At 47.8% G+C, this 14,283-nt stretch overlaps 1 protein-coding gene across 3 annotated transcripts in view; it reads left to right on the plus strand.

Moving 5' to 3' along the window:
• Positions 1-1,764: 1,764 nt before the first annotated feature.
• The window catches only part of pou2f2a (POU class 2 homeobox 2a), a 40,556-nt gene continuing 28,037 nt past the window's right edge, over positions 1,765-14,283 (plus strand). For all 3 annotated transcript variants that reach the window (XM_035162617.2, XM_035162619.2, XM_035162620.2), the window contains exon 1: positions 1,765-2,962. In XM_035162617.2, coding sequence (XP_035018508.1) covers positions 2,863-2,962 — 100 coding nt within the window. In that variant the 5' untranslated portion in view covers positions 1,765-2,862. The remainder of the gene's footprint in view (positions 2,963-14,283) is intronic.

The raw sequence follows: 14,283 nt of genomic DNA on the forward strand, positions 1-14,283 counted from the left end.
GCCTCCCTCTGTGGAGAGAAGGGGGTCTTTGAAGGACAACTAGTCACTTCTCCCCTCCCTTCTTATTTCTCCTCTCTCCTTCTTACCTCACCCCTTTCCCCTCGCTATCTCTCTCCACTGCCTCCCCTCCTTACTCCTTTCTATCAGTTTCTCTCCCATCCTCTCCTTACTCCCCCTCCTCACCTATCTCCCCTTTCCTTCTTTCTTGTCTTCCTCTCTTCCCTCTCCTTGCTCCCTATATCCCCTCCTCTCCCTCAGTGGACCTGCCGATGTCATCTGTCATACGTGAAGCGGAGGGAGAAGGACAATAAAACTTGGTTGTCTACTACAGGGGATGACACATTTTTCATAATTAAGAATATGCCAGTTTAGTGTGCAGCAGACACAGTTAAGAGTGTGGTTGTCTGTTGATGACTGGGAGAATGACAAGTCTGGTGATGATGGGAAAATCAATTATTTTATGTACGGTTTCCATTAAAACAGGCTTAATCACCCGCAGCATTAACTGAGCAGATATAAACAGTCCTGCGGGAAGGGCCTCCCAGGCCCTACAGGAGCAGGAGCTCACTCATTCCTATTGATTTGCCCGTATTGACTGCGATGTTTAAGGTATAGATTTTTCAATTTAAAAATCTATATCGACAATAATCTGGTGTGTAAGCGGCCAGCGTTGACTGATGCTGGCCTGTAATTGACAGCATGTAACATGTCGTTGCTGGGGTTGTAGAGGGCGGAAGGCGAGGAGAGGCATGCGGGGCTGGGGGAGGCTGGTCTGGATGGAGAGAACCAGAGCCAGGAGGAGGGAAGGAGGAGAGCAGGGTGATGATGGAGGAGCTCATCCCCTGACACCTATATACAGACTCTTTTAGTTTTATCTCTGAAGTGCATTTGTATCCACTCACTTCAAGTGCGAGCAGAATAGTTAGTCATGCATATATGGTGCATTTTTATCACTTAGTTCACACAGGCTGGAAATAAATTCACCTAAATGCATCTTTAGCTTATGTGACCCCCCATATCTATCTCTCTCATGCTGTAGGAACAGTAGTGGTCGCTCATGTCTTCCTCCATCTGAATAACCTAATGATGCACCCTCGTCCCGCTCGGGAGGGCTGATTAAAAGTAGCAGTGATGAGATAACTTAATTGTGTGCATGCTGGGTATCCTGGTAGGTATTAGCCTTAAGCACCGAGCTATCCATGGATTCTCTTATCGGGTATAAATCCCTTCCCAAGCAGGCAGGCCCAGGCAGTAATGCACTGATCACCATTGGCATCATTATAGCCGGTATTATTAAGAGGGGGGACAAATCCTGAAATCAATACAGGATACCTTTTGCAGCGGTAGTGAAAACGAGGGAGATGGGGGTGGGTGAGGTGAGGTGGGAGGAAGGAGGGAGGGAAGGAGGGAGGGATGGAGAGGGAGGTGCGGGGGTGGGGTGGTGATGTGTGAGTAGTAGCGGGTCCTTCTCTCGCTTCAATGTTGCGGCCAGATCGCTACAATCCTGGAGGGAGCCAGGTCGAGTGAGCTATTTGGGGGGTTGCCACGTTAGAAACCGGGGGGACACACAGACAGACACAGACAGACACACAGACGGACGGACGGAGATAGGCAAGTGTTCCGCTATAAGAAAAAATAGATATAACCGCGACGCGCATCTAACCGGATTTTACGCGCAGCCTTCTGGTTCCCGTCGCTTTGTGTTTTTGCTGTTTTTGTTGTTGTTGTTGTTGTTGTTTTTTAAATAATTTATTTATTCGCTGTGTTTGTTTATTTATTTATTTATTTGTATATCGATTGATTGCGTTTTAATTACTGCCTTGTGACAGAGAGCGAGGGAGGAGGAGCGTCAGGGCCAGGCGCGCGCGTTGTGTTTGTGTGTGTGTGTGTGTGTGTGTGTGTGTGCGTGTGCGTGTGCGTGTGTGTGTGTGAGAGAGAGGGCTAGAGAGAGAGAGTGTGTTGCCTCGATCCCAATCACTTCCTCATCTATTTTGTTGTTTATTTGTTTTTAAATGAAGCGGTGCTCGACGCGCACGAGACGCGACGCGCTGCTGTGCGCGAGCCGATGAGATGTCCTACATGTAGCCTTCATGCAAAAGGAGGAGAGGGGAGCGCGTGCAGCTAAGAGACCAAATACAATAGATCAAACCAAATAATAATAATAATAATAACAATAGTGCAGAAGAGACTTTATAACTCCGCTGGCCTTTCTTTCTTACACTAATTTTCTACGTGGCATCATGAATTGTTGGTGTTTTTTTTAGATTTTGCAAAGCGAATACCAAAGCTACACGAGCCGGTGATGCTCCAACAGCGACTGTTCTCATGCCTTCTTCTCACCTATAGGAGAGACTAGAGGAGCGAGGAGAGAAATAAGCCCCGGGGCCTCTATGTTTACTCAAGGAGAACGTTTTACAGACGCAGGTGCACGAACGACTCGCAGCCTTTTATTATAAAGCGACTACAACACGCCTCGAATTGTAACACAACTTTTCCCCCTGCAGAAGTGAGCGGTGCTCTCCTCTCTGTCCGTCTGTGTGTTGAGTCTGGACTGTAAAACCGCTGCTGCGCTCAATATAGGGACCATCCGACCACCACATGTATGTTCTATGCACATTGACACCAAATCTAACGCCGGCCACCAGTCCACCTCCACGCCTGTAAATAAAAGTGGGCAGCCGGGCTACATGTGTACACACCACACGGCGAACGTTGCGAGCTCTCCACGCCAAATATCCCCCCGAAGCTGCCGTGTACTACCAGAGGACCGGACGAAGCTGCAGAAGCTCCAGAAGAGGACCGAGCTCGTCACGGTGCTTCTGACACGTTACTCGCACCAAAACAAGACGCCGGAGGAAGATCATGTTTGTCCCCTTGCCGGTGCCGTTCGTGTTTCAGAGAACTGCCCCTGACCTCAACGCCTGGCGTCTCAAGTCCCCTCTGGCTCTGCGCTCCAACTCCGGTAAGACATCTTTTTTTTTTTGTTGATTTTCTGCCCCATCTCTCTTCTCCCTGCTACTACACCTCCTCCATGTCGGTCAGCCATGCAGACCCGCCCTGCCTGCGCTCGGTGCCGATGCACTGGAGAGATGTTGGTACACACACACACACACACACACACCCACTTACACGCGCACACTCTCACACACTCCTCCAGCTCCGTGTGAAGGCTCAGTCCTTGACACTTGCGGGCGCTTGATGAAATAAAAAAGAAGCTTTCCCGGGAGCGCCGGCGTGTCCAGACTGATTGAAAATTATCTGCGTAAAATGTCCAAATTCGCTGTCCATTCTGTGCGCCGCCGTGTTCCACCCCGCGTGTCTCATCATTTCCCACGCCGCCTGTAGTGCTCTCTTCTCCGGGTATCGTTCTCTCCGAGCCTCCGTCCTCATCCTTCCCCTCTCCTCCACTGCCTGCGCCTGAGCCTCAGCCTCCGTCTCTCCCCAACTAGACTCTCGGCAGGCAGGGAATATTCATGCCAACTTATCGATCCTGTGGAGATCGATTCCTGGGCCGGTGGAAGCAGGGAGAGAGGGAGAGAGAAGGAGAGAGAAGGTGCACGGAGGAGTACGAATGCTCGAGTGGAAGAGGAAGAAAACACCGTTATTCTCTCGTTTTATTTTATTTCATTCTGCGTGATTTTGTTTGTGACTCCACTTTTTGATCACTACATAACATCTGTGGTGACACCTGCTCTGACCCGCATGTTGGTTCGTGCATGGGGGGGGACAAGACTCTCGCATCTTTGTCAACAGATTTCCAGAGACTCGGTCCCTCCTGTCCCGTTGGAGCTCGGCTGCTGCACGGTTGAAAGCGGAGGGATGGTGGAGTCAGGGCGGGGGGAGGGTGCTGGCTGGGACTGGGGCGCCGTCTGCGTTTCATCTGCGCTGGAGCGGAATAAGAGGACGCATGGTGGGAGCAGCCGGGCCGGCTTCAGCGTGTCACAGATTGTCGTTGTGAGAGAGTATCCAGCTCGGAGCAGCTTCCACTGTTCCTCAGACGTGCAACAGCTGCTCGGCCGTTTCCCCCCACCATGCACGAAATGTTTGGAGATTGAAGGAAGGATGCTCTGCGTCTTTAATCTGTCCTGTGTGCTCTGACTGACAGCACAGTGTTGGGAAGTGATGGTAAATATCACAGGGGGTCAATGGCCTTTTGTTTCCAATGTATTCAAAAATGACTCACAATTGCACATGCATACCGTAACTTGCGTAACTCTGTGCGTAATGGTGCCTAAATGTGGCTGGTGTGCACCTTATCCGGTGGATGGACTCTTAAAGGGCCAGGCCTCCCCCCTTGGTGCACAGGCTCCCCTCTCTCATTTCCAGATCAGTTCAAGCCCATTTGATTTCAGAGATGCCAGACATCACCCTTACTCCACATACTCAGTCAACAGTGCACAGCATGTGACGGTGAAGGGATGAGGTGATAGAGAGGGGGGAGAAAAGGAGAGCAGAGGGATGAGAGGGACCTGTTACCCACCATATCTCTGGAGATATACACACAGAAGTGAGGGGAGAGGGATTGGAGGGTAGGAGGGGGACGATGCCAAGGAGCGGGGACAGGGGAGGGGGAGTTTTCGCGCCCCGCACGTTGAAAAATGGCGAATGTCAGAATGAGATTAAAAAAAATGTGGAAAGAGAGAGCGGGAGAGAGAGAGAAGCGGGTGAAAGTAAGAGTAGATGACAGAGTGAAAAACGAGGAGGGAGAGGAAAACCTAGTTTGAGCTTGAGAGGTGAGGGTAAACCACGGATGAGCCATTATGTTGCAGTGTCCCGGGCCAAGGCCAGCATCTGAATAAGCTGCAAACTGATGGGCTGTGTACACAGGCTGCTGGGCTCCTTAGATGGCGGGATAACAGTGATTCACAATGCTATGCTGATTTTATTCCATTTCGATAACGCGGTACAAGGTGCTGTCCTTTTCAAACTCAGGGGGTTGGACGCTCAAAGGGTGCGGGGACTGAATGAACAAATTTCTAAAAGGATTGTGCACACAGGGAAACTACAAGGGACGACATGACGATGAAGGTCTTCCTCACAGAACTGTTGAGACAGAGTGGACACACACTGCAGAGATGTCTTCAGTTACCTGATGTCTTGTTCCGGAGATGTGCCCTTGAGCTCTAATCTGAGTGGTGGTTCACGGAGGACGGTTTAATACCTGCACACACACACAGGTTTTTGTTTTGGGAGGGAGACTTTGTAGTGCTCTTGACTGGAGCTCTCAGTTAACTTGTCTCTTTGACTGGTGGCGGCTCCTTGACTCCTTTTGGGTTGGAGCTCTGCGAGGGGTCAGAGGTCACAGCAGGAGTGTTTGACTCAGCCCCACCTGACCCTTCTCTGCCCCCTGTGTTTTCCTTCTCTTTCATGTTACAACAGGCCTCGAGCACTCATGCACAATCCCTGTGGGGGCTCACACACACACACACTCAGACACACACTCACACACACACATTGTGATGAAACAGACGCACCATCATATAGCATAAAACGAGCATGTTTGACCATTTTCCACCCAGATAGCAGACTGCTCTATAACTGATCCAGGTTTTGTTCTATTTTTAATAGCATTGTGTCTGTGATGGTGCAGGTCATGGCCACTGCTTTGTGAAGTGTGTGTGTGTGTGTGTGTGTGTGTGTGTGTGTGTGTGTGCGTGTGCGTGAGGTGAAGTGGTTAGTGAAGCCATCAGCATTAACTGGTGTATGAAAGTTTAATGGAACATAGAGGAGAAACCGCAGGTTTTCTACACAGTGCAGGGCTTTTTCTGATGTGATATGATGGGACATCAAGGAAACTATCTCTCTCTCTCTTTCTCTGTCTTTCTTTATTTCTTTATCCGCCTCCTTCTCACACACACACAAACACACATGCACACACACACGCACACACACACACACACACTCATGCACACTCTTGCACACCTAGATTCAGTTCATCTCAGCTATGCACCTTCTGTCACACACCATTAACCCCCATCTCGGACCGTATACTGTAACTCTCTCTCTTTCACACACACACACACACAGAAACACTCACACACACCGTCACACTCATAATGTGCATTATTTCTGTGTCTGCATTCAGTCGGAGTAACATTTAACAGGACAGTTATGGGTATTTGTGCTCCTCATCACATTTCCTGATCATGAAGGGCCAATCTGATGCTTTCATTTCACGCAGTGTATTACAATAAAATGCTCGGTGTTAGTCCATTAAGCCTCACGTCTGGAGTTCGGTGTCTGTGATCCCTGGCTACTTCTCCAGACATTCCTACATGTGTAAATGGTGCTGGCAAATGTCTTCGGTTCTTATATGATGTGAGACCATGCATGTGCTTACCCGTTTGCTCTGTGTGAGAACGGGAACGAAAGAGGGTGTGTGTGTGTGTGTGTGTGTGTGTGTGTGTGTGCACAAGCATGAGCACACGTGCAAACTAGTGTGCGTAGGTATAGATCGGCCTGTGGAGGGGAGCGTGCAAGTCGCAGTGTTAACATGATTGCAAATGACAAAATGTCAACCTGGGTTTGTTAGCAACATAATGGGGAATCAATAGACACGAGAAAGATGTCAATACTACATGCTTTATTGCATTAAGCTACCTCTCTCCTTCTCTGTAGCCCTCTCTCTCCTCTTCTTTCCCCTTTCCCTCCCACTCCCTCCTGATCTCTGTCACAATACAATTCTCTCTCCCTCCTCTCCTCTCCCAGTGTTAGTAGAATTAGATTGCAGTATATGAGCCAGCCACAGCGTTCTGATCGCAGCAGACTGATGGCAGAATGCTTCAGGAGCTAATTTGCCATCGGCCCGTCTATTTACGTATATTAGGCTCTCATACATGCCCCCGACACACTTTGACATCGGGACGAGACAAGAAACCTCAGCACTGACGTCTGTTGTTTAATTAACGCATTTATGTAATAAGATCTACAAACTATCAAAACCTGAAATAAAGAAAATGGTTTCTCTAATCATCCTGCAACATATAATACTTTTAAAGACACCTCTCTATAAGAAAAGCTTTTATCACATGACTTTTATTATCTGTATCTTTATTATTATTAGAATTTTTCTCTGATTGCTTGTGAATTTCTACATTGTTTGTTGAAAAGCACTTTGTTACTTGTTTTGAAAAGTGCTTTACAAGTAAAGTTGTAATAATTATTATTATATAATTGTGCACATATAAGAAAAGCCGGTTTTGTATTTATGTGCTTCAGGTGACAACACTTGGGAATCAAGCCTGTTACATGGCTTTGGATTAAACCAAACAAATCCAGTCTGTAAGTGTGTAATGATAACATGCTGCATTTGTGCTGCAGCACGGTTTGAAAATTCCTTTTAATCCTATTAACTCTTTACCTTTTTATGGATTTGCACAGGTGCGTATATGCGCCATTAGGTTGTATTTATATAGTTTGTGGATGTGTGTGTGCGTGCACGTATATACATTTATATATAGATGTGTGTGTGTGCACTGATGTGTGTGTGTTGGCTGAGACTAATGTAGTATTAATGCTGATGAGGTCCCACAGCTCATTAGCAGCAGTGAGTGGTATTGAGTTTCTCCCAGGGAACAGGACAGACCAGGACACACACACACACACACACACACAGAGTACATCCTAATCAGCCATTAGCGTATTAATAACCCCTATACACACACTCACATGCACGCTGTCTTGCCAAACAATGACCTTTACACAAAACACTATATGCATACTCCAACAAAGACACTTAAGCAGGATACACCAAGAAAATCATGCAAACACATTTGTCTGTAGGCCATATATTATTCTTGAGTGTGTTCTCCATCCACACTCTGTCACTGGATTGGCACATGTACATTTACAGACTCGCACTCGAGAAAAAAACATTTGCACAGTCGGTCACTGTGTCCGGTGAAATACAGCCCAGCATTAGTCCTCATCAGAGGCCGAGTGAGCGGGCCACTTAATCAGACCAATCACCTGGAGAACCCGCACAGAGAGGGAGAAATGCTGTGTGTGTGCGTGTGTGTGTGCGTGTGTGTGTGCGTGTGTGTGTGTGTGTGTGTGTGTTCGTGTGCGTGTTCGTGTGCGTGCGTGCGTGCGCGCGGCTGGCAGTTAATCAACATATCAGCAGGAATAAACACATACACACCACCTGACTCCTTCCTGGCCATTGATTTATACCACTCTCTGTGTTTCTACTTGCCTCTCCCTCTCTCTCTCCTTCAATAACATGATGATGATGTATATACAGAAAACTCAAGCATCCTTGACCTCTACATAGTTACACTCTGAGTTGTGTGCGTGTGTGCGTGGTGGCCTGGCTGTGATCAGTGTTGGCTTCACCACACGCTGCCAATCACCCACATCAGCCTAGGCAGTCAAAAACAAGCTTTTTGAACTCCTGCTGGCCATATTGACCACTTGATTATCTACAGTGACTTTTCTACGGCCAGGATTTGTGCAAAAGGCTCAGTGGCATGTTCCCGTCATCCCCCCGATCAGACGCACAAAGCTTGATGCATTTCTTCACAGCAAAAGGTCTGGAGGTTTTATCTGCCGAAATGACTGTGGTGTCATAAAAACTCCAACATCGTGTTTTTCGCCAGCCCCTGTCTTTTTTTTGTTGTTGATTGCCGCAGGCTGTCACCTCTGCCACCTCGCTCATGTGCCAGTACATTTAGATAATAAAAAAGACCAATAAAATCCCGGGGTTTGATTGGGTGTCTCCCCTTAGCCCAGCAGAGCAGATGACTAAATCCGGGGTCCTTCTCTCCATTTCATTTAGCTGATAAGATTTATGGTAATGAAGGGGTCCTATTAACCTTTAGGGTTCTACTGCTGTCCTTCAGAGTGAGGGTGGATGAGAGTGCTCGTTGATTGGGTTTTGAGGCAGAGGCAGCGAACATGTCTGCTATAAACAATGTCACGTCGCAAATGCACCCTCTGGAGCGCACACACACACGCAAGCACACGCAAGCACACGCAAGCACACACACACACACACACAACACACACACACACACACACACACACACACACACACACACACACACACACACACACACACACACACACATACACGCACAAACGCACGATAAGGAGACTCCCCAAAAGCAGTTTAGCGCTTTGAGAGCACTGAATGCTGAATGTTTAATCTCCCTCCTCTCTTTCTCTCCTCAGCATTTTCCCTTTTCTTTATCCCCTCTATCCTTCCTGCTCTCTATCCGTCTCTCGGCAGGAGCACTCTGTTCTGAAATTAATCTGTTGTACCCCACCACCTCTTCTCCCTCTCATTCCCTGGTGCAGTCGCTTTTTCCTCTTCGCTTGTAAATGCAAAGTGCCATGACATTAAAAATACTCCAGAGTTAACAAGTCAACAAACTGATTTCAAACTACCTCCATGTGTCCATACCCACCATATTCCGGGGGTTGTTTGTAGAGGGGTGGGGGGGTGACGGAGGGAGGCGTAGACCCCTCCTTTTTCTGTACAAGGGCTGCACCCCTCTGTCCCTTTGTCTGCTTGTAAAGGGGACGAAGGAGGAGGCGTGGGGGAGTGACTAAGTGACCTCTCCCTCCCCTTTCTTTTGACGCTCCCATGATCTGTCCATTTTGTCGTGTATGTCCCTTTCCTCCCTCCTCTTTTATCCTCTTTCGTTCCCCCTTTTTTCAGCCTGGTTAAGTCGCCATGGCTATTGGCCTCATATGTCCTGTCCTCTCTCTCTCTCTTCCCCTCTCTTTACCCCTCTCTCTCCTTGCATCTTCGGCAGCAGCAGCCTGGTTGCCAAAGTGTCTGCAGGACACATTAAGGCCCATAAAAGCCTAGTCTGCGGTCGCACTCTTAACCACCAGTCAGAGGTAGTGTACAAAAGTGACTTTAAATGAGTCTGTGATTACCCTGGAACATGGAGAGAGGCTGAAGTGGCCAAGAGAGTGTGAGACAAGGCCAGAGCGACGGAAAGAGGGAAAGACAGAGAGGCTCTTGGGTGTTTCTTCAGTCTCTTAAGGAAAATTGAACAGAAACAAATATTTGTTTCTCCCACAGCTAAGAGTTACAGAGGCTACCTGAGTGGAGCACGCAACGAAAAGTTCAAACCCAAGTTTCCTGCCACCCACCCCCTCCATCACAACCTGCCCCGTCCCTCCCCTCCTCATCACCCACCCCCTGCCTAATTGGCCACATGCTGCCTTGAGTGACAAGTGTAATCATCAGTCAAATTATGATCGGGGGAAGAAGGTGGAGGAGGAAGAGGGGAGCAGCAGAAGGTGGTGCTTGGAGGGTGGGGAAGGGTTGAAAGGAAGTGCTTTGATCAGAGATAGAGAGGGGGTGAGCGGGCCAACAGACAGAGTTACATGGAAACCTGCTGTCCACACACCTGCTGCTTCATAGATGGGCAACATTAGCACCATCAGACCTGGTGTAGGATTAAACATTTCAGACAAGCTTAACCACAATGAATAGGGAAATGCATTTATCAAGCATGTATTGATTGTCCTTACAGTGTGAATAGTTTTGAACTTTTCCTCTGCTGCTTTTAGTTGAACCTGAATGGCAGCAAACCTCCACTGCTGTAATTACAATAGCAGCACAGAGCAGAACAATGAAGCCGTGGGTGTGGTAGCAGCGCGGTCCTCCAGTCTCATGTGGACACACCAGGCCGTGTTATATTTGGATATACTTTGTTAGCAGGAGCAGATGTTAGCTACCCAGCCAGCTAACAAGGTTTACAGTAATTAGGAGTGCTGATAAAGCGCTTTGATTCTCCGGCTGTGGCGGCCCTCTCATTAGCGGCTAGCTAGCTAGCGCTGCAGCAGGCGCTCCAGTCACATCCTATTAGGCGGCTCAATGTACACTCTGAATTAGGAGCGGGAGATTAAGTGGAGATGAAAACTGTCTGCATGCACACACACACACACACACACACACACACACACACACACACACACACACACATACACACACACACACACACACAGATGCGTGCACGTGCTTAATACACACAGATGCTCAAACATTCAGACGAGCAAAGTCTGCATACACTCGCTGCTAAAACAGAGTGAGGAGAAAATTCCTCCTTAAGCACCAACCAAAAATATATAACTATTTGGAGCCTGTGTTGCGCTGAACATGAAGCATCCCTCTCATATGCATGTGCTGAGAACAGCGGTGAACTGAATTTGTTCAGAACAGCAAAGAAACTGCATTTTTTAATAAGAAAGAAAGGGAATCACAAGTTTAAAAACACAAGGCAAGTTTGCTCATGTCTGTATTCGGTGGTAGAGAAATGTCTCCCTGCGTTTCCTACAAATTAACAAAAGCAAATAGACAACCTTGAAAATTCTCCAGCATCTTTTTTCTCTCCTTCTACTCTTCAATACTCTCCTCGCTCCTCTCTGCGCTCTCCTCCCTCCGTCTCTCTCTCTGTCTCTCGTCGTCTTTTGTGTGATGGAGTGATTATTGAGGACGTGGCTCCTGTGTTTAACGCTGGTTGATGAAGTCTGCCTTTGTCTGTCTGTGCTAACCTGTCGCAACCGGGACACCGCTTATAGCAAAATCAATACACAGAGTTTAAGAGAGAGAGCGAGAGAGAGGCCGGGCAATGGAGGTAGAGAAAAGAAGGAGAGAGGGGGGTGGGTTTGTTTGAAGGTAGATAAAATGCAACGAGCTTGAAGTCATCGGAAAGAAAAAAATGGAAGTTAGTGAGATGGAGGAAAATGTAAATGCTTGATGCTGGTGTGGGTGAATAGCCTCTGTCACTCACAGCGTCTGGTTGTGTGTTTGTGTGTGTGTAAATCAGGTATTTTGCCTGTGCATGTGCGTGGCCTTGACCACGGGCAAGTTGTATCACTTGTGGTGTGTGTGCATGTGATTGTTAAAGTGCGTGTGCATGAGCAGAATGGGACAGGCCCTATCTGTTTGTGGCGATCGGCGCTGTATGTGTGTGTCCGTGTGTGTGTCTATGTGTGTCTGTGTGTGTGTGTAGCATCATTTGCTTCCACTCCCCAGAGTCGGAGCCAGTGTGAAGAGGAGCTACAGAGGGATGAGGAGCTGGACAGAGGAGGAGAGAAGGAGAGAATGGGGAGAAGGAGAGGTGTAGGGGGTGAGTTGCGGAGAGAGAGAGAGAGAGAGAGAGAGAGAGAGAGAGAGGGGGCAATTTGTGAGAGAGGCACAGCTGGGAAATGAGAAATGCAACCCCCCCACCCCTCTCCCTGTACCACCAACTTACACTCACACATACGACACACACACACACACATATACACACATGATCCCCATCTCTTTATCCTCCCCTCAGGAAAGAAGGGGTGGAGGTGGAGGAGGTGGAGGTGGTGTTGGAGGGGGGGAGTGAAGGGAAAGGAGAGGCAGGGGGGGATAGGAAGAGATGGAGAAGGGGACAGATAGGGGCATTAAAATTCATGGCCTTTTTTTTTTTATTTTCCCTGCTGAAAATCAATAGTGTTTACTATGAATGAGTGGAACAGTGGACAACAGTGGTGCCGGGGGGACAGAGGGAGACAGGGAGGAGGAGGAGGAGGAGGAAGAAAAGAGAGGGAGAGGGAGGGAGAGGCACGGAGGAGGAGGGGTGACTTTATTGCGATAGGCAGAAGCACCAAGGCCAAGGTTAAAGACCAGCAGGGGCAGAGAGACAGAAGCACTAAGTAAATTCAGTTGTCTTCCAGAGCAGACATACTACCCTGTAAATGCATATTTACTACGGCCTATCATAATAATCTGCCCAGTCGTAATGTTCCCCGCAGTAACATGCACTGTTCAGCTGTCTCACTTCTCTGACTTTCCATTCATCATTCCTCGCATCGGCCGAATATACCTTTCAAAAACTGCGCGTGTGTTTCTGTCTGCGTCTGTGTGTGTTAATTGGCCCACGAAACAAACAGCAGACCCACACATCAGTGCACACACACACACACACATGCAGGCGCTCACACCGACTCCACACCAGTTCACACTGAGTTGTTCAGCAACCCTGACCCTGTTTCCTGCTGCTGAAAGTCTAGAAGTTCAGGATGGCTTACCAGTGTTTTGATTAAGCTCTGCCTGTGTGTCTCACACCGCTTGATCAAAGACAAAAAACTGTGTTGTTTTCTGCCATCTTATTTTTTTTTTGTTTTTTACTGTATGTGGCCCCTTCATGATTTACAGTAATCAAAGCCTTTAAAAGCAGTTCTATAGTTTGTCTCACTGCAAAGATTCTCTCAGAAAAATAAAAAAATACACAATTTAAGTTTGGCAAATGCTATACTTCGAAATTACGGCAAAGTTTTGTTTTTCTTTTCTTTCTGAGACAAAATAGGATTTTTTTTCTTCTTTGCTCTATTTATTTATTTTCTACATTTATGATATCAGATTCTCTCTCTCTCTCTGCGTCTTCAGGATGGTTAGTGTTCAGACTGCATGGCTGTGGGTGCCAGCATTTACAGTACACATGCATTGGCCATCGTGTGCATATGTGTCCATGTCATTATGCACTGGTGTGTCTGTGCATGGTCGTGAATGCAGAGGTGTGTGAGTGTGAGCGAGCTGAGCAGGGGGTGATATATATTCAGGCTGCTCATGCATTATGGAGAGTGCAGGTGAGAGCCTCTAAATGTGAACTGCTGGTATGTGGAGGGTTCAGGGCCAATCTCACCGAAGCCTTTTGTATTAGCATAGCATCTCCATTTCAAATCGGCCTGTCAAAGCCGGCAGCATGTTTTATTCAGCTACAGATATTGATCACATATTATGCATACATACCAAATCTATATTGCATACCAAATCTGAGTCTTTGATATGTATATGACGCTGCTTTGCAAATATGCTGCATGCAGAATTCGGGTGTTTGTTATGTGCATAAACTCAATATATTTGTGTTTGTGCAGTTATTTGTTTTGGTGACGGCATGCGCAGTAATTTTGATCAGGCTTTGAAGTCGGGAGGCGAGGACGACTTGTTTATTGGTCAAAGGAGAAGAGAGAGGAATCCATTTCTGTTTGTGAGCGTGGAATGTTGCCCTTTCTGCCGAGGTCAGAGTGGCACAGAGACGGTGCTCTCCTGCCGGCGTGGGCACGTGTCTTCGTTACTCCGACACCTCAAAAAGCTAACTTCCCTTTCTCAATCCACTTACCAAGCTTCTCGCTTCTTGGTCGAAATGACCTCCAAGCACCCATATACATTAACAGCCGACATTTCACCATACACCGGTCCTCTCTTTGTCCATCAACATGTTTTTCCATCAATATTTCTCCATGTGTTAAACCGGGGACCCGAGGCCATCTCTGCCTCCCTATCATGTG

This window comes from Hippoglossus stenolepis, chromosome 8 (genome assembly GCF_022539355.2).
Source record: "Hippoglossus stenolepis isolate QCI-W04-F060 chromosome 8, HSTE1.2, whole genome shotgun sequence".
In the NCBI taxonomy this organism is placed as follows: domain Eukaryota; kingdom Metazoa; phylum Chordata; class Actinopteri; order Pleuronectiformes; family Pleuronectidae; genus Hippoglossus; species Hippoglossus stenolepis.